Here is a 17532-nt window from a genome sequence, read left to right as displayed (position 1 = left end):
TGAGGTTCAGGGACTTGGATAAGTGATGTTTGCCCTTCTAGGCAACCTACAGATGTTGAAACTATGAACTCAGCCGGTGAACAGTTGGTTCATGTCTGCTCATGTGTTCATTGATCGCAAGTTGAACGTTTGATGATAGGTAGATAGATAGATAGATAGATAGATACAGAGCTCAGGGCAACCTCGAAATGCAGTTAAGACATGGAAGCGCGTCCCAAAAAAAAAAACTCCCCTTCAACCTCTGGCTAGCCTCCAATGTATTCAGTTGTGGGGTCAACAGCAGCCTAAACGTTTGTTTGTGAAACCCTCCCGTCTCGTCTGACCAGGGCTGTCTGGGGCTTCCAGGGGAGCTGGGTGTGGTGGTGACATGGGAGGATCGCTCAGGGGACTGTGTGTGTGTGGGGGGGGGGGGGTTCCCATACAGCCGTTTACAGAGCTGCAAACCCACGAGCCGGAATGTTCCACCACGTTCAGACAGACAGGATTTCCATGTCTCTAAACAGGACTCATAAAAAAACACACAAGACTGGAGAAGAAAAGTGTGTCTTTGTGCGTGTCGCTGTTTTTCCCGTCATGGATACACAGGACGGTCGACGATGAGTAGATGAGAGGCTGAGCATCCTGGTGTGTGTGTGGTGTGTGTAGATATGTGTGTGTGTGTGTATAGGTCTCTAAGTGAATCAGGATATTACTGAAGTCATTCCATCGATCATGGGACTGCTGCGTCTCGTAATTAGTTTCCCTCACATGGAGTGGTCATCATTTCAGAACATAGGTTCCTCTGGGTGTGGATGGAGGGGTGAAGTGTGTGTGTATATGTGCCTGTGTGTATTCAGAAGCGCATGTGTGTTCGACTGTGTGTGTGTGTGTGTGTGTGTGCAGCTCTGTGTGAGCTCTGAGAGTCTGTAAATGTGTGCGCATGCATGTGTTAGGGTTGCATGCATGTTTGAGTGTCTGTGTGTATTTGTGCACCACCCTGTGGGTGTTGAGGCAGTGTGTGTGTGTGTGTGTGTGTGTGTGTGTGTGTGTGTGTGCTCACAGTGTGTCCCTGTGTGTGTCCTTATCCCAGACATGCCCTCTCTCCCCCAGCACCCACCCTTTCTCCTCATGGTAATTTAATCAATTAGGTGTTTTAATAGATTTAGGGACAAGTGGAAGCCTAGATTATGGTCTGGGAGATCGGGGAGCAAGTTATTCTTTGGGGTGATTTATAAAAATAATAGAGTGTGGCGCGTGTGGGGGATCATTTAATGACAGAGCAGAGTGAGGACAGCCAAATTATGGATGACATCCTGTCTCTCTCTCAGTCTCTGTTTCTCTTCCTTTCTCTCTCTCTCTTAATTTCTCTCTCTCTCTTTCTCTTCATTTCTCTCTCTCTCTGTCTCTCTCTCTCCCTTTTCCTCTCTCTTTTCCGCACACTCTCGCTCGCACCCACACACTGGTTGTACGCACTTGCAGAATCACACATACACACTTGCGCGTTACACATTAGGCCTTCTATCACACATGCGCGCACACACACATTCACACACGTACAGTACAGTCCACAAACTAAAACTGACAAACACATTCCATAATTTGACACTTTCACAGACTCTGTCACACACACACACCGGCGTTCCACACACACACCAGACTCCAGCATTCCCACGGTTTGACTTTGACTGAACAGGGAGGGCTTGTGCAGCCAGACCCTTGGCACGGTTGAATGCGTGTCACAGTGATGAAATGATAATGGCAGCTTTATTAAAAGCAGCCCTGCTCTCCTCTGGGCTTCAGGCTACCCAGGCAGAGTGAAAGAACTGCCACACAACCGGTCTGAAATCAAGCACACCCCCACATCCACCTCTCCCATCAAGTGGAGTCAAATGCATCTTCCTCTTCCTGGAAGTCAAATCAAATGCACCTTCTGACTCAACCTCCTCTCCCAGGGAGACAAATCTAACATACCTCTCACCATTCTCACCCTGGGAGAAAAGGAGAAAAAAAAAGGAGTGTGCTTGTTTTTCTTTTCTTTCTTTTCTGTCTAGTCAAATCAAAGCCCTCCCCCCTCCCCCCTTTCCCCCTCGCCATCTCCTCTTCCCTGGGAGTCGAATCAAACACGTCCGTCCAGAGCCACGGCATCGGTTTCCAGTCTCCGTAGACTCTGGCTGCAGAACCCTGTTCATGTATAATGAAGGATCAAACTTTATTGAAGGCTGAAGAACGACAGCTCTGCCCTTGGATACGCAGCACGCCAGTGGGGGGTGGGGGGGCGTTAGGGGGGGGGATGTTAATGTGGCCCATCTCAGGGTTAGGCGCTGCTCTCGTTAGCATCAGATGTTTAAATAATTAGAAAGTACAAACAAATAAGGAATAAGGCGAGGGAGCCAGACTAGGCCCTCGCCAAATCAATATAGGATAGACTCAGGCCTCTGCTGACTCACACACACACACAGACACATTGTACACACACAAACAGAACACACTCACTCACACAGCGAGTTGGCTCCAAACTCTGGTTGTGCTCTGCTCACAGAGAGATCTGTTTTAATGAGACCCCTCTCTCCAGCCAGCTTTAGATGTTGCTACTGCTCTTCTGATAGATCTGTCTGTTTCCTCTCTCTCTCTCTCTCTCTCTCTCTCTCTCTCTCTCTCTCTCTCTCTCTCTCTCTCTCTCTCTCTCTCTCGCTCTCTCTCGCTCTCTCTCTTGCTCTCTCTCTCTCGCTCTCTCTCGCTCTCTCTCTTGCTCTCTCTCTCTCGCTCTCTCTCTCTCTTGCTCTCTCGCTCTCTCTCTTGCTCTCTCTCTCTCTTGCTCTCTTGTTCCCTCTCTCACTCGCCCCCTTCTCTCTCTCTCTATCTATCTTTCTGTCTCTGTGCCAGCAAGGTTTATGTTTCTCTTCTTCTTCTCAATGTTGGTGTGATCAATTTTGTTCTGTAATGTCCATCCTTTTTAAAAGGGTTTGAAATTGACAGTTTAGACTACCCAAATAAGGGCTTTAGAATAGATTGCCTGATCTCCCCCCTCTCTCTGTCTTTGCCCCTCTCCTCAACCTCATCATCCATTCAGACAGCGTTCCGTGTCCACGAGTCCTATGGATCGGGGATTATGGTATAAGTGTAGTGAGGACTGGTGCATCACAAATCAATAAGCAGGCTGTTCCTGAAGCTTCCGGGGGGGCTGGCTGGGGACAGGCGCTATGGGGGTAGTAGAGGGTGGGGAGGAGGGGCGGGGGGCAGGATTGGGGGGGCAGGGTGGGGGGGCAGGGTTGGGGGGGCAGGGTTGGGGGGTTGTTTTTCGACATGTGTGTGGGATAGAGAGATGGAGAGAGATCCTTGTGTGTATTAACACCCCTCGCTTTCTCCTCTCTCTCAACCTTATTTTTCCCCAAAGTTACACTGGCCCGGAAAAACGTCTCATTACTTAACATTGAATATTTATAGGAAAACAGCTCTTCATAACTTCATAAATCATTTGGTAATGGTGTTGTGATATTTGGAGCCACTAATAAATATTTAAATAAAAGAATTACACAGAAGATTAAAATACACATCTCTTACACTATACTGTATGCTTTTGGAGGAATCTTAAGAACATGGCTAATATCTGTACCGTACCACCACGAACAGAGTAATTTAGCCTACAGTTAATCCTGTAAATGTCTTCAGATGTTCTATGTGTGTCTGTAGGGCCTACACTACTGTGTACGTGTGTCTCGGGGGCTGTTGGTTTAGTCTGCCCTCTTCTCCCACTCCCAGAGGGCCCGTTTTGAGCCTGGGGTTTTCCTGGAGGTTTGCCAGGGGCTGCTGTCTCCCTACTGGGATACCTTTCCCTCCACTCGCCTCCTCCTGGCAGGCTGTCGGGGCAGTAGTAGCTGCACTCAGGGGACTCCCATCCTACCCCACAGTGTTCAGGGACTTAGGGAAACCCGGTTTAATTAAGAATACGATTACAACTGTTTACTTAATTCATGGCTGAGTAACCGCCCTTTGTAGAAACCCATCACTGTGTGTGGTTTGAGAAGGGAAACACCCAAGGTGTGTTCTTGTCCCTCCCACTCTCCTACCCCAGGCTTTTGTGTTTTAAGATTCCTGGAATGAACCAGTGTTAAAAGAACAGCGTGACTCACAGCTGCCAATTAGCCTTCTGTAGACGCCTCAGCCCACTGCCAAGTACGGTCAGTCATGAACGATGGAGGGATGGAGGGATGGATCAATAGTTAGATAGTCAGGATTGAAACATACATCAGGCAATAGACAACACAAAAAGGGTAGCGAGAGAGGGAGGGAAGGATAGGAGGGGAAAACAGAACAAATTGAAACGAAAGGGGGTGCAAGCAAGCAAGCAAGGGAAGTTCCTCTCAAAGAACAAAGCCCCAGGTCAGCAGTACATTGTGTGGTGTTGTTCCCTCAGCTGAGAGGGGCTGGCCAGTGAACAGACCTCAACACCACTCTGAGCCGGTAAGAGGTGTTGTTCCTGGTAAAAGTCTTCAATTTTTGGGGCTGAGGATGTTCTGTTCTGTGGGCCAAGCTTCTGCTAGTCTCCAGGAGAACATGAGGCAAGGGAAAGAGAGAGAGAGAATATAACAGGCTGAGTACAATGAGGAAGAGAGGTTTTCTATATATACTTACCTTCTCTCAGAGAACATTAGCACTCGCTTTTTTTAAATGTATTAACGGGTACTCTCTGTCACACTTACACACATACTGCACATGCACACACACACACACACAAAACACTATTTTATAGTATATTAGCATACACAAGTACCACTCAGAGTGGGGAAAGATGAAAACGTCATTTTAGAGGTCTTTGTAAAGTGCTCTAATGGCACCAAGGAACATAATTATCAATCTCTCTTGGAGAAAGAGTTTGACAACACTTAGGTATCAGGGACGGTTGAATTAAACTGTGATTGAATGTATATTAAAATTAAATATGAGAAAGTATTTAAAAAGCGGATATTCCTGGGATGTATGTATCAAATCGTCCACAACATCTTTAGTTGTAAAGCAATTAGACCATAAACACATATATTTTTAAAGGAAGGAAAAGAGACTATTAAATAGATTTAGCTACAGCTGTAAGCTTTATTGAGCCATGTAGTACAAGCCTGGCTTTGATACCTTAACTAACCTAGAGAGAGAGCTGAAGAGAGGGAAAGGCCAAGCCCGGGAGAAAGGAGGCCAGATAGAAAGAGAAAAGGACATGAGTAGACAGAATGTAGTTGGAAAGAAGACAAACTGACTCCCAGATACATTTATCTCTCTGTCACCCCCCCCCCCCTCTCTCTCTCTCTCTCTCTCTCTCTCTCTCTCTCTCTCTCTCTCTCTCTCTCTCTCTCTCTCTCCCCCTTTCCCCTCCCTCCCTCCTCCTCCTCCAGTGCTGTACTACATACAGTGTGTGCACGCCTCTGCAATATCTGCTGCCTGTCGACACTTTGAATAGGTGGTGTAAATTGCCTCTTGGAAAACAGGATGTCAGCATCCTTTGTTGTTCAGTTATCTGGTTTGTTTTAATTAGACCGATTATTAGACAAGAAGAGTTTTTTTCCACCCACTCATCAAGACTCCTGAGTGATGATGTCGGAAAGTGTCAGAATGTGTGTGTGTGTGTCTTTATTGGGTGGTAAGGGATTCATGTGGTTCAGTGCTGAATGAAGGAGCCAGGGCTGCTTTTAGCAACTTGAAAACAGTGCATCATCTCTTCTAAACTTTCACTCATGTACACACACAAGTGTGTGTCATACAGCCTCTCTCTGGAATATTAATGTATATACAAAATAAATAAATGGAAAATTGAAAATAAAATGTATTTTTCTCTCCACCACCCGCCACTCCTGCTTTCTCACTCACTCTACCCCCCCCCCCCCTCACATCTTTCTATCTTCCCTCTACCCCTCCTATCTCTCTATCTCTCTTTTTGCCATCTTAATCCCTGCTCTCTCGCCAGCCTGCCGGTGGTGGTGTCCCGCTCGGCTGACCAGGGGCACTCCAGCGGCGCCTCAGGCAGTTCCAGCGAATCGGAGAGCAGCTCCGAGTCCGACTCCGACAGCGAGAGCAGCTCCAGCGACAGCGAGTGCAACGGCGCCTCCCGAACCGCGACCCCCGAGGTACGCACGGCCACCCGGCCAATCCCCATCCCTCTCGGCCGAACCAGGCGGAGGGCAGCTAGCTGGCCGAGTCATGTGGTCGATATGAGAGCGGATTACTTGAGTACCTTTCCATTCCGTTTCGTCTTGAGGGACCTAACAAGAAATGCTGAGTCAGGGAGATAAAACAAAACGAAAGCGCGGTGCAGCGCAGTGTGTTAAGTTGTTGGTGTGGAGAGATGCTGATGCAAGACAGGGACTTAGAGGCCCCGCTCGGCAGTGTTAAGAGCCCGGCAGGCCCTCTGCGGGACTGCTCTTGGAGCGCGTGACCGTCGTAAATATTTACCTCTGTTCTTCTGGTGGCCCCTGTGCACCCCTTCGACTTCCTCTGTCTCTTCCCGGGGGAACCTCACACACATATACACACACACACACCCATACACACACACACACACACACATACACACACACACACACACACACATTGGAAAACCCCATATGCACCCATACAGACGGCAAAGGCAAACCCTCACACACATCGGGAAAAGACACACACACACGTGTCATCTGCAGAGACGTCTCAATCCCTCTCTGAGAGCACTTTACCGGTGTTTTGCTCTGACCCTCGAGGACAGCCCGTACTTCCAGCCTGTTAGTGTTAATGTGTTACTGCCACTGGTCGCTTTCACTCCCAGCTCCCCTCCTAGAGCACAACACACCTCACAGCGGCCCACGACCGGGACGGTCTGCGGCCTCAGAAATAAAACAGCGTGGAAGATTAGCTTTTATGAAGGCTTGCGTCAGACTGGATAAGTTAGTGTGTGTGCACTTTGTGTTTTTTTGGTGCCTGTGTGTGTACCCTTTCACACCCCCACACTCCCTTTGGCTTTTTAACACCCTCCGCTTTTAACACCCCTTTCCATCACCAGTTCATTTCCACCACTTCCTCCTTTAATTCTCCGCCAGTGACTCAATATCATTTAGGAGATCGTTCAAGACCGTCTTTACGATTTTCATAGCTGAGATTTATGCCAGTCTGGAGGCATAATGGCAGAAAACAAATGATCTGAGATGGCATGCTCCAGAAAGATGGAGTCACCAGTCTTGGGGGTGGTGGTGGGCAAGAAACAGAGAGATAGAGAGGCAGATACTTAGTCATTCACTGAGTTGATGAAAGCCTGTTTTAACGACCTCCTCATCCCCTCGCTGCCTCATTGGTTCGTGGACGTCCTATAACTCGGAGGAGACGATTGAATTATCATATTTTACACCCATGAGTCAACACGGGGTGTTTTTATGATTAGCCTGTAGTGCTATCAAAAGTGCAGAATGTTTCTTTGTACGATAAAACTCGTCTTTTTTTCTCCCAATGGTTGTTAATAGTCCTAACTCACAAAGCTGATAAAAGCATCACAGTATTTGCTGATTAAAACACATGGATTTCAACAAAAATGATTAAAAGTTATGATGAAGTCTTAATTAATCCAAAAATTATACATGTCTCTATCTTGTCCGTGATCAAACTGGATTTTAAGACCGTATTGTAACATTTCTATTAAATAATTCAACCATGTTTCTTCTCTTAACTTCCTTAGCCTGAACCTCCATCCACCAACACGTGGCAGCTAGACAAGTGGTTGAACAAGGTGACTCCCCATAACAAGTCCCTGGTAACCCCTCAGCCAGAGAGCCATGTTCCTCCCGTTAGCTCCCAGCCCACCCACACCCACAACCTGGCCTCCGAGAGCCCCGCCCCAGGGGTTAAGGCCAAACCTGGCAACCCAACCCCGTCCCTGGCCCTGCCTGATCCTAAAAACCCACGAGGGCTTCTCAGTCCCGACAAAGCCAAGCCAAAAGCGGGCCAGAGGGCACCCGAGGGGCAAAGGTCAAAGGGCAAATTGCCAAGTGTGGCGGGGGCGGAGCCAGCGGCACCTCGGCGGAGCACGGGCAAGAAACAGCCCAGGAAGGTAGAGCGCTCGTCCAGCCTGGATGACCAACAGCAGCACCACCCACCCTGGCCCAGACCCACCCACTCCAGTCTCACCACCAACCCCCCCAGGGAAAAGGACCCCCCACCTCCACCCCTCCCACTGGAGGCCCCCCGACCAAGGACCAAGACCCCAAGCGGGAAGACAGCCCCAAGGAAAGAGCCCCGCAGCACCAGCACCACCCCCACCCCTCCTGCCCCTGCTCCTCCAGCACCCCTTCCTCCAGCGCCCCCAGCCCCGCCCGTGGACAAGAAGAAACACAGGGGACCCAGCAAGATCGTCCCCAAGTCGAAAGAGTTCATCGAGACAGAGTCGTCCTCCTCGTCCGAGTGCCACTCGGATCCGGAGGAGCCAGGGAAGGTCCAGCTGCCCCCGGGCCCAGGACCCAGCACCACGGGCAGCCTGGGCAGCTTGGGAGGCCTGAAGCCCAAGGAATGTATCACTCTGGGAAGCACCAACCTGAGCGTGAGCAGCCTGGGAAGCTCCAGCAGCACATCCATACCGGACCCTGGAGGGGTAGGGGACTTAGAAGACCCCGAGGCCCTGTTCTCCCCCACCCCGCTGGGCCAAACCCACCTCCTCTCCCCCCTAAGGGACCTGGAGCACATGAAGTCCCTCTGGGTAAAGATTGAGCTCAGCTTCCTGACTAGGATACCCGGGCAAGAAGTGTCCCGCAACCCCACGCCGCCCCCGCCACCGGTTGTTGTGCACGCGGTGTCTGCCAAGGTGGCGGAAACGAGGGAGAGTGGAGCCAAGCACAGGCGGCAGTCGCCGTCTTCCTCGACCCCTGTCCAGAAGCCCCCTAGCAAGAGCAAGAGGAAACACAAGGTAAGATACCTTTCACATTCTCTCTCTCACACACACACACCCACGTTCTCTCTCATCCTCTTTACTCTGCTTATACTACTGCTCTCTCTCTCGTTCTGTTGGTGTCTCTTGTCAGTCACTTTCCGAGAACCCGTAAGTCACTGTTCTACACAGGACCGCTTCTCAAACGTCTCTTGTTTCCCCCCTCAGTCTGAGCATTGTGAAGCGGTCAACGGTAGCAAGAAGCTTCGCTTGGAGGCTGACTCCCTGCTCCTGCCTCCCTGCATCTTGCCGATACACAACCACAAGAGCTCCGGCACAAAAGAGTAAGTGGCCCTGGCTGCACAGCGGAGTGCTCTCCTGTGACGGACGTCACGTGCTGAAGACAGTGAGGGGGGGGGGGGGGGGTGTTACAAACTCAACACTCGGTTGTAGTGAAAGAGCACGGTGCTTTCATCACAGGCTGTCCTCTCGGCTGGGAGGGGAGGTGTCGAGTGTGTGGTCCTTTGTCAGAGCCTAGGCTTTGAGTTCTCTTAGGGGTCAGAGAGGACATACTGTGGCGTTAGCAGGACATGTGAGAATTACATTCATCATTTATGGCTTTGCCCTGCTCATGACATTGAAGGTTTGACACTGACAGGAGAGCTAATGCAGCTGTCTGGCTAATTTTAGGCATTCTATTAGTGCTGGACCAAGGGATTATCAGGAGGGTGTGTGTGTGTGTGTGTGTGTGTGTGTGTGTGTGTGTGTGACATGAGGCCTCAGGGTCATGCAGCAAGTTGCACGCATCTTCTGCCAAAACATCCCCACTAATCACTACGCAAATCTCTTTAAATGATTACCTCCAGTATAAAATATGAGGCTTCTCCCACGTCTTGTTCAGAAAAGTGTTTTCGGTCAAGCGTCTGAAATACAGCCCGTCTTCTGGATGTCTCTAAATCAACCCTGTTTAGACAGCTTCAAAGCCAAATCTTCACCCTCTTAATCAGATTGGAGTCTAAAAGATGCTTTTTATTAACGCCGTAAACGTATGCGCAAACGCTCGTTTTCAGGCGCCATAAAACGGGGGGAAATATGCTGCCGTTCCGAAATAACCTAACAACATCATCCTAATTAGGTTTCCAGCCAGTTCTTTTTTCTTTTCTTTTTTGGTCTCCGTCCTGTAGATCAAGCCTCAGGCAGTCTGCAGCTAGCTAAGCACTTTCTCTCGGTATATATCAAACCTCTACGGGTTTGTGGGAAGGAGAGACAGACATTATCTGTTGTTGCAAACAATGTGAGTAGAATAGTGGCCATGGGAGGTGAGATTTAACAAGGAGTTTTACAGCCTCAGTGGTTTGGAAATTCCATATTGACTTAAAATAACCAAACCCGGCCAAAACCCTGATTTCCACTGTGTACTTGCCGTTCTTAATAAATCAGGGTAACACAATAGAGACAAAGAAGGAAGGATCTTGAACGGTGAAATATCGCGGAGAACGTTCTAACGGTTTCTATGTGATGGAGCATTATCTAGTTGAAACGTTGTGTGCGGCTTCGAATCCCCCCAGGCCTTCTCACCTAGTCTAGCTAGCATGCAAACCACGTGGAACACAGCCAGCTCTGCGCAACAACAGACCTGGAACCTGTCTTTGTTCTACTCCCATGAATAGCTCTGTTCTCACATGTGGGCCTACTCTATTCTAACATGTCTAAACTAGAAACAAACTGGTGATTTGTTTCATTTGATAAAGGGGTAGAGCTACCAGCGCATCTCTAATTACGAACTCAGTCCTCTCAGAACCAGAATAGTGCCAACTGGCGTCTGTGTTTCTGCAGGGCACACTCTGACAGGCTCGGGCCAGTGCTCTGCCAGTGTGGGGTGAGGATGCATGTGCTCCTGTTGCTAACACAATAAGACTGTAAATCCAAGTCTCCTGTCACAGAACGCTGCCGTTCCGCTAGACCATCAATCAATATTTGGCGCTGTCAGCCCAGGAGCTGGTCTCTCTCTCCCTGCTTCCATCGCTCTCCGGTCTGCGCTCACAGAGGTCTAGCCTACTGGCGCATAACACAAATGGGGTCAAACAGCACAGCGGAGAAGCTTGTAGTCTCATTTTTTAGTTCAAGAAGGAGGAAGGTGCAGTTTCTAAGCAGGCTCAAATCAGTGTCCATATTAAAAACCTGATTCTTAAAAACACAAAAATACTGACGTGTCTGTCCCATATTACACTTTGGCCCTGACAGCCAATATGCAGGGATGTACTTAATTTTATTTTCTAGAAATTAATTGAATTTGCTAGAAATTAAATCTAGTTTAATAACCTACAATGGAAAATATTAATTAGATTAACATCTGATTATCTGCCTTAATTCACTTCTAGAGCCAATTTTAAGAAATCAGTTACAATAGTCACTACTGTAACCTTCCGAAGATCTAAGAATGATCCGTAACATTAGGTTATGACACTGGGCTTCCACTCAACCCTGAACACACAGTAAAGTCTTCTTTTCCATCTAACCAAAGCCCAAATGATTCTGACTCAACCAGTCAGAATCATTTATCCTTTTTTGTGTGCTCTCCATCCATCTAGTGCTTTGATGGCGAGAGACAGGAGATTGTCTGGCATTTCAAAGGCTTGAGGAACCGACGGTACCTCCTTAACTCCAGAGTGTGCCACTGTGTGAGGGAAGGCCAGGCATTATTCCTTTCTCCTTGTCTCTGTCTCCCGAACACCTTGAGAATACCAAGTAGCTGCGCGGTGTCGAACAGGGGCTGCTATTTCAGGCATGTCGTTTGGATCAATTAGGTTTGAACGTGAATAGATGAATGGTCTCCTTTCAAGCGTTGAATGGAATGGAACGCTGTCATGAAATGTACTGACATACAGGAAGTGTAGTCAGATACGTTGTGGATTTCTGATCCATTTTCCTTTCAATATTAATAAAAAAAATTTTGATTCATTGCTATCCTCTCAATTTAAAGTAGTATTTCCTCTTTTCATGTCTTCATGTAGATATTTCAAGAGCACCCTAACCTCTACAACATACCTTTTTTCTCACTCGGTTTATCTATCCATATTCTATATATGCATATCTTTCTTTCTACTTACTCTGTTGTCTCGCAGCTCCTTAAGGAGACAGTCCAGGAAGGAGAAACTGCTTCCCCCCTTGCTGTCGCCCCTCTCCGACGAGCCCCCACGACAAGGCAGACCCAGCGAGTGTAGCTCCTCTTTTGGCCAGGACGGTGTGACCAGCGGCCCCACCACCAGCACCTTCCCTGCCCTGGGCCTCTCCCTGCCCCCCTCCTCCTCCTCCTCCTCCACGTCCTCCTCCTCCTCTCACAAACACCGCAGGGGAGACAGCAAAGCCTTTTCGCATTCTAAGACGAGCAGTGTAAGTTGATGTGTTTATGCTTTCTGCTGGTGATGTTATCCATGGTGGCTTAATGGCGGCCAATGGCAGCGACTTTTCTCTCGAGAAAATAATATTGTATTCATGAATATATGATAAAATGTACATCTAGAAATAGATTTTTTATTTGTTGATCTCGTAGTCTGAGTATGACTCCAGGGTATTACCATCCTTGGTTAATGAGAGAATATGCGTGGGACCATCTGGATTAATTGTTAGTGTGGAGATAAACGTGTGAGACAGTTACACGTTCAGTTTGGTGACAGGGACACGAGTTGAGTGTCTGTCCAGTTCGCAGAGAAAAATCTGTGTAATTCCACAGAGGGAGTCTGAGGGACGGTGGTGGGTTTTGCATTGTTGCTCTGCTATAGGCCCCTCCACCGCTGGTTCCTGTGTTTTGGCAAATCTAATTATCCATTGGAGGGATTTCAAAATAGCCTTGAAGAGAAGAAAATGGATCCCATGTGCTGAATATGTTAGAGCAGGACTCAGAGTAGAGGGAGATGGGGGGGGGGGGGGGCACTCAACTGCAACACACCACAAATGCAAAAATATATATATACACACAAACAACTACACACACACACCGACTACATAACTAGCATTTTGAAATCAGTAGTATGTCATTAGCATACAGCATTATTATTATTAAATCCAGTGTAAGATAATTAGCATCCCCCCCTCCTCCCTCATCCTCCCCCCCGCCCCCTATCCCCCCCCTCCTCCTCAGGAGGAGGACACCCACGGCAAGCCCTGCAGCGGTTTCCACGGCAACGGCCAGTCGGACTCGGATATGTGGTCGAACCCGTCGTCCATGTCCACGGAGCACGCAGAGCCGCGGAGACCCAAGCTCACGTTCAACAACACGTATGTGTTCCCCATCGTGCCACACAGTCAACAACGCTTCGCTGTGTGCATGCCGCCGAACCAAACATGCGCCATCTAGTTAAGCATTTTTATGTATGGCTGTGTAGGCTTAGAGCCAAGTCTTTAAGCACTCCTAACACCCACTCCATGCTGCCCTCAGCCCCTGTGCCAAGCCACATTGGCAAGCGCAATGCAGTAATGTAAACCTTAGTGTTAATTGAAATGTAAGTGGAGGCAGAAAAATATTGCCCTTTGGCCTGGAAGGTGGTCAGAACATTTTCCCTGGTTTGGAACCTTCCGATCGTTCATCGATAATGAAAAAAGGCAAAAATCTAACCAAAGAGCAATGCGGGGGAATTTCTTTTGGATATGTACAATCAAGCAATTGATCAAATGTATGTTTTTTTCATGCAGGGTCCACAGTGCAGACTACTACATGCAGGAGGCTAAGAAACTGAAGCACAAGGCCGACGCACTGGTAAAAACTGCCGTTTCAGATCTCTGATTCCACCATAGAACTACATCAAACTAACTGAACACCTTAACAAGTGCATCAACACACAAAGAAAAAACACATTAAGAGAATGTTAATTACTATTCTCAGTATTTGCTCTTGCTGCAAATATCAAAGGCACTAAATCATTCTCGCTCTGTAAACTGTGAATTATTCCGCCTCTTCTAGTCAATAAGCAGACACGTTTTTGGGGTGGCTTCAGAAATATGAAAAGCTACTGACTCCTGTTCTATAAACCCATTAACAAACAACTGCCCTGTGACATTAGCCAGCTGTACTGACTGAAACACCAAATTACTGAGTAAAAGCCCTGCTGGACACATTGAGGCTGAGGTGAGGGTGTGAGGCTGAGGTGAAGGTGTGAGGCTGAGGTGAGGGTGTGAGGCTGAGGTGAAGGTGTGAGGCTGAGGTGAGGGTGTGAGGCTGAGGTGAAGGTGTGAGGCTGAGGTGAGGGTGTGAGGCTCAGGTGAAGGTGTGAGGCTGAGGTGAGGGTGTGAGGCTGAGGTGAAGGTGTGAGGCTGAGGTGAAGGTGTGAGGCTGAGGTGAGGGTGTGAGGCACATTACTCTTGAAATCCTCACATGAACACACACACACACACACACACAATGGTCCTACAAGGCAGAACGCCAAAGGGTGGACAAGAGAGAGTGAGACAGAGTGTATGTGTGTGTGTGTGTGTGATAGAGAGAGAGAGAGCGAGAGAAGAGCCCTTGTCTAGTCCAGTCGTTCTCCCAGAGTGCCTCTGGGTGATCTGCCTCTAAAGGAGCTCTCTCACACATGCCCTCACACACCCCTTCAGTCTCCTCAAAAAGGCCGTTTCAGATCAGAGCTAATTTACTCACCCGCTAACAGAGGCTTGATAATTGGATTCCAGCAATTACTCACCCTCAACTTTAACATGGGATTTTATGGAGAGTTACAAAGTTAGGGGGATTCATTAATTGATTGTTTATGCGTGCGTCCTTCTGTCCATCCGTCCACCTTCAGATGGAGAAGTTTGGCAAGGCGGTGAACTACGCCGATGGAGCGCTGTCCTTCATCGAGTGTGGCAACGCCATGGAGAGAGACCCGCTGGAGGCCAAGTCTCCCTACACCATGTACTCTGAGACCGTGGAGCTCATCCGGTAACCCTACACCCTCACCTCAGCCTCACACCCTCACCTCAGCCTCACACCCTCACCTCAGCCTCACACCTTCACCTCAGCCTCACACCTTCACCTCAGCCTCACACCCTCACCTCAGCCTCACACCCTCACCTCAGCCTCACACCCTCACCTCAGCCTCACACCTTCACCTCAGCCTCACACCCTCACCTCAGCCTCACACCCTCACCTCAGCCTCACACCCTCACCTCAGCCTCACACCTTCACCTCAGCCTCACACCCTCACCTCAGCCTCACACCCTCACCTCAGCCTCACACCTTCACCTCAGCCTCACACCCTCACCTCAGCCTCACACCTTCACCTCAGCCTCACACCCTCACCTCAGCCTCACACCCTCAGCCTCACACCTTCACCTCAGCCTCACACCCTCACCTGCACCTCAGCCTCACACCCTCACCTCAGCCTCACATGGATACCAACAAGGCAACATTAACAAACCTTTTAATGCTTAATTCAGCCTTTAAATTGTATATACATACTTAAATAACTAATTTAGTGAAGGGTCCATGAATTGACAAATCTTTAATAAACGTATATATATATATATATATATATATATATATACACACAATATATATAAGGAAAAAATATCAAATGCTTTGTTTGTACTGTACATTGGCATGTATGGAGCATAAAAAGGAAACCTGTAATTGTCACTCTTGAGTTCAGCACTCGCACAGACTCTCGCATGCATGAGTGTAGGCATTCACACACAGCCTTGTCCAGCAGTCCCAGGGGTCCTCTGTAGAAATTGAGCATCATTTCAGCCTCTGAGGCTCAGACCTACCCCACAAGTCAGGCAATTAGCAGGTCTCTGATTTTATTAATGGCAGCCTGAATGAGAATAGATGGAGCCTGTAGCTCATTCTGCCGCGCGGGGATTCACGCTCGGCTGATTGAAATCTTTTCTTCAGAAGCCATTAAACCCCATCAGAACGCCACAAGGCTCTGGCGTTTACCGGGTGCGGCCTGGGTTTTATGAACCCTCGGTCACTGCGTCCCTTTGTCACACTAAATGACATGACTGGAAGTCTGACAAGGGAATAGAGGTGGTGTGTGACTGCGATTTGTGATCAGGTTTTCTTTTGTCTGCTCCCGCTCTCTTTAAAGGTACGCCATGAGGTTAAAGAACTTCACGAGTCACTCGGCGACGGTTGCCGAGAAGAAATTAGCCGTGTTGTGGTGAGTTTCTCCCTGCTGGGTTTTAATCTAAGCATCTATTTCTTGTGCAGGAGCGAGGTGAACAGGCAAAGGCAGTTTGCTGGAGGATATTATAATAGAGTGACAGGCCGGTGTGTGTGTGTGTGTGCGTGCGTGCGTGCGTGCGTGTGTGTGTGTATCCGTGTGTGGGTGATCACTGATCAGGCTGATTTCAGTTAAATCCAGACAACTCCTCAAGACGTTAGCGGCTAAACCCTACGCGTAGCTCTGACACCTCTTAAATCTCCCATCAGCCATCACTCCTCCTTTGCCAATCGGATCTTATGTATCTTGAAGGGAGCTTTAAAACAGTATGGAAGCACTTAATCAGCTTAGAGTGGATCATTATCCCCCTATTTCATTAAGCTATTAAAGAATAATGAAATATTTCCTCCCGGCTGTGTCATGTTGTATACAGCCCATCACAGATGTGAAGACATGACAGCAAGCCCTGTTTGGAATGTGACTCACAGGATTTACTTACATACATCGTATGAAGGGTATAATTAGCAATGGAACGGTTTTAGATTTCTGTTGATAGTTACAGACATAGAGATACAATGATACAATCTGTATTTTAAAGATGTCATAGAGGAGGTTTTGTAAGGGACATACAGTAAAAGACTGTCTTGTGCTGCCAATGTGGGGTGTGTAATTGTTTGTTTTGTTTGTTCACAGCAATCGCTGTTTATCTCTGCTGTACCTGAGAATGTTCAAGCTGAAGAAGGACCATGCTGTGAAATACTCTCGTTCCCTCATGGAGTATTTCAAGGTAACACCGCAGTATCGCCTTGGCCCTAGTTGCCCAGGAAGGTTATGGAGATGTGTTATGACAGTAAAAATGGCATCAAATGCAATTGTTGGCTAGTTACTCTATGAGAAATGTGTAAGATGAATGCACTGTATATATAGTAGGCCTAAACGCATTAAAAATGCATTAATTAACTTTGCGGCAAAAAAATTTGCAATTGTCAAACATGCAAAGCCAATTAGAATTTCTGAACACAATTATTTTTTTGTTTGAATTGCTTCCCATCATTAATTTTGCATGAAGTTATTAAAACCCATTTGTCTGATTTTGCTGTTGCTGTGCAAATTAGCTATATCAATTATATACATGCATTGTTAGTGTCAAAGCTTGCTTAAATCAATTAGCCACTGTTTGCATTACGTTAATGTATTATGTATGCTGCATGTCAGCAAAAATGCAGCCAACTGCTACATACTAACTCTCTCTCTTCCTGATTCAGAACTCTTCCAAAAGTTCCCAAGCACCTTCACCCTGGGGAGCCAATGGGAAGTGAGTATCCACTTAACCTGTCTTGTGACTCTCCTGACTCTGTCATGCTCCTGAGGGGTGTCCAGCATAGAGTTAATAGGGCTCTGTTCTACATCTGTGATGTTCAGTGGATTCAGCTCAATTCCGTTGAACTCAATGGCATTTTATTTATCTCAGGGAAGACAACAGTGCCTGTAGGAAAACACTCACCAGTAATTAGGTAAACAAGAAAGACAACATGATGTAAC

At 47.9% G+C, this 17532-nt stretch overlaps 1 protein-coding gene across 1 annotated transcript in view; it reads left to right on the top strand.

Annotated features, from left to right (window-relative positions):
- The window catches only part of aff2 (AF4/FMR2 family, member 2), a 93245-nt gene that overhangs the window by 72257 nt on the left and 3456 nt on the right, over positions 1-17532 (top strand). The window contains 10 exon segments of the mRNA XM_062476929.1: positions 5933-6092; positions 7667-8887; positions 9077-9192; positions 11974-12241; positions 12990-13126; positions 13541-13604; positions 14629-14765; positions 15916-15987; positions 16684-16777; positions 17256-17305. Coding sequence (XP_062332913.1) covers positions 5933-6092; positions 7667-8887; positions 9077-9192; positions 11974-12241; positions 12990-13126; positions 13541-13604; positions 14629-14765; positions 15916-15987; positions 16684-16777; positions 17256-17305 — 2319 coding nt within the window.

The sequence above is a fragment of the Osmerus eperlanus genome, chromosome 13 (assembly GCF_963692335.1).
Source record: "Osmerus eperlanus chromosome 13, fOsmEpe2.1, whole genome shotgun sequence".
NCBI classification, from domain to species: domain Eukaryota; kingdom Metazoa; phylum Chordata; class Actinopteri; order Osmeriformes; family Osmeridae; genus Osmerus; species Osmerus eperlanus.
Note: the sequence above shows the minus strand (reverse complement) of the source record. Positions and strands in the feature narration are given on the sequence as shown.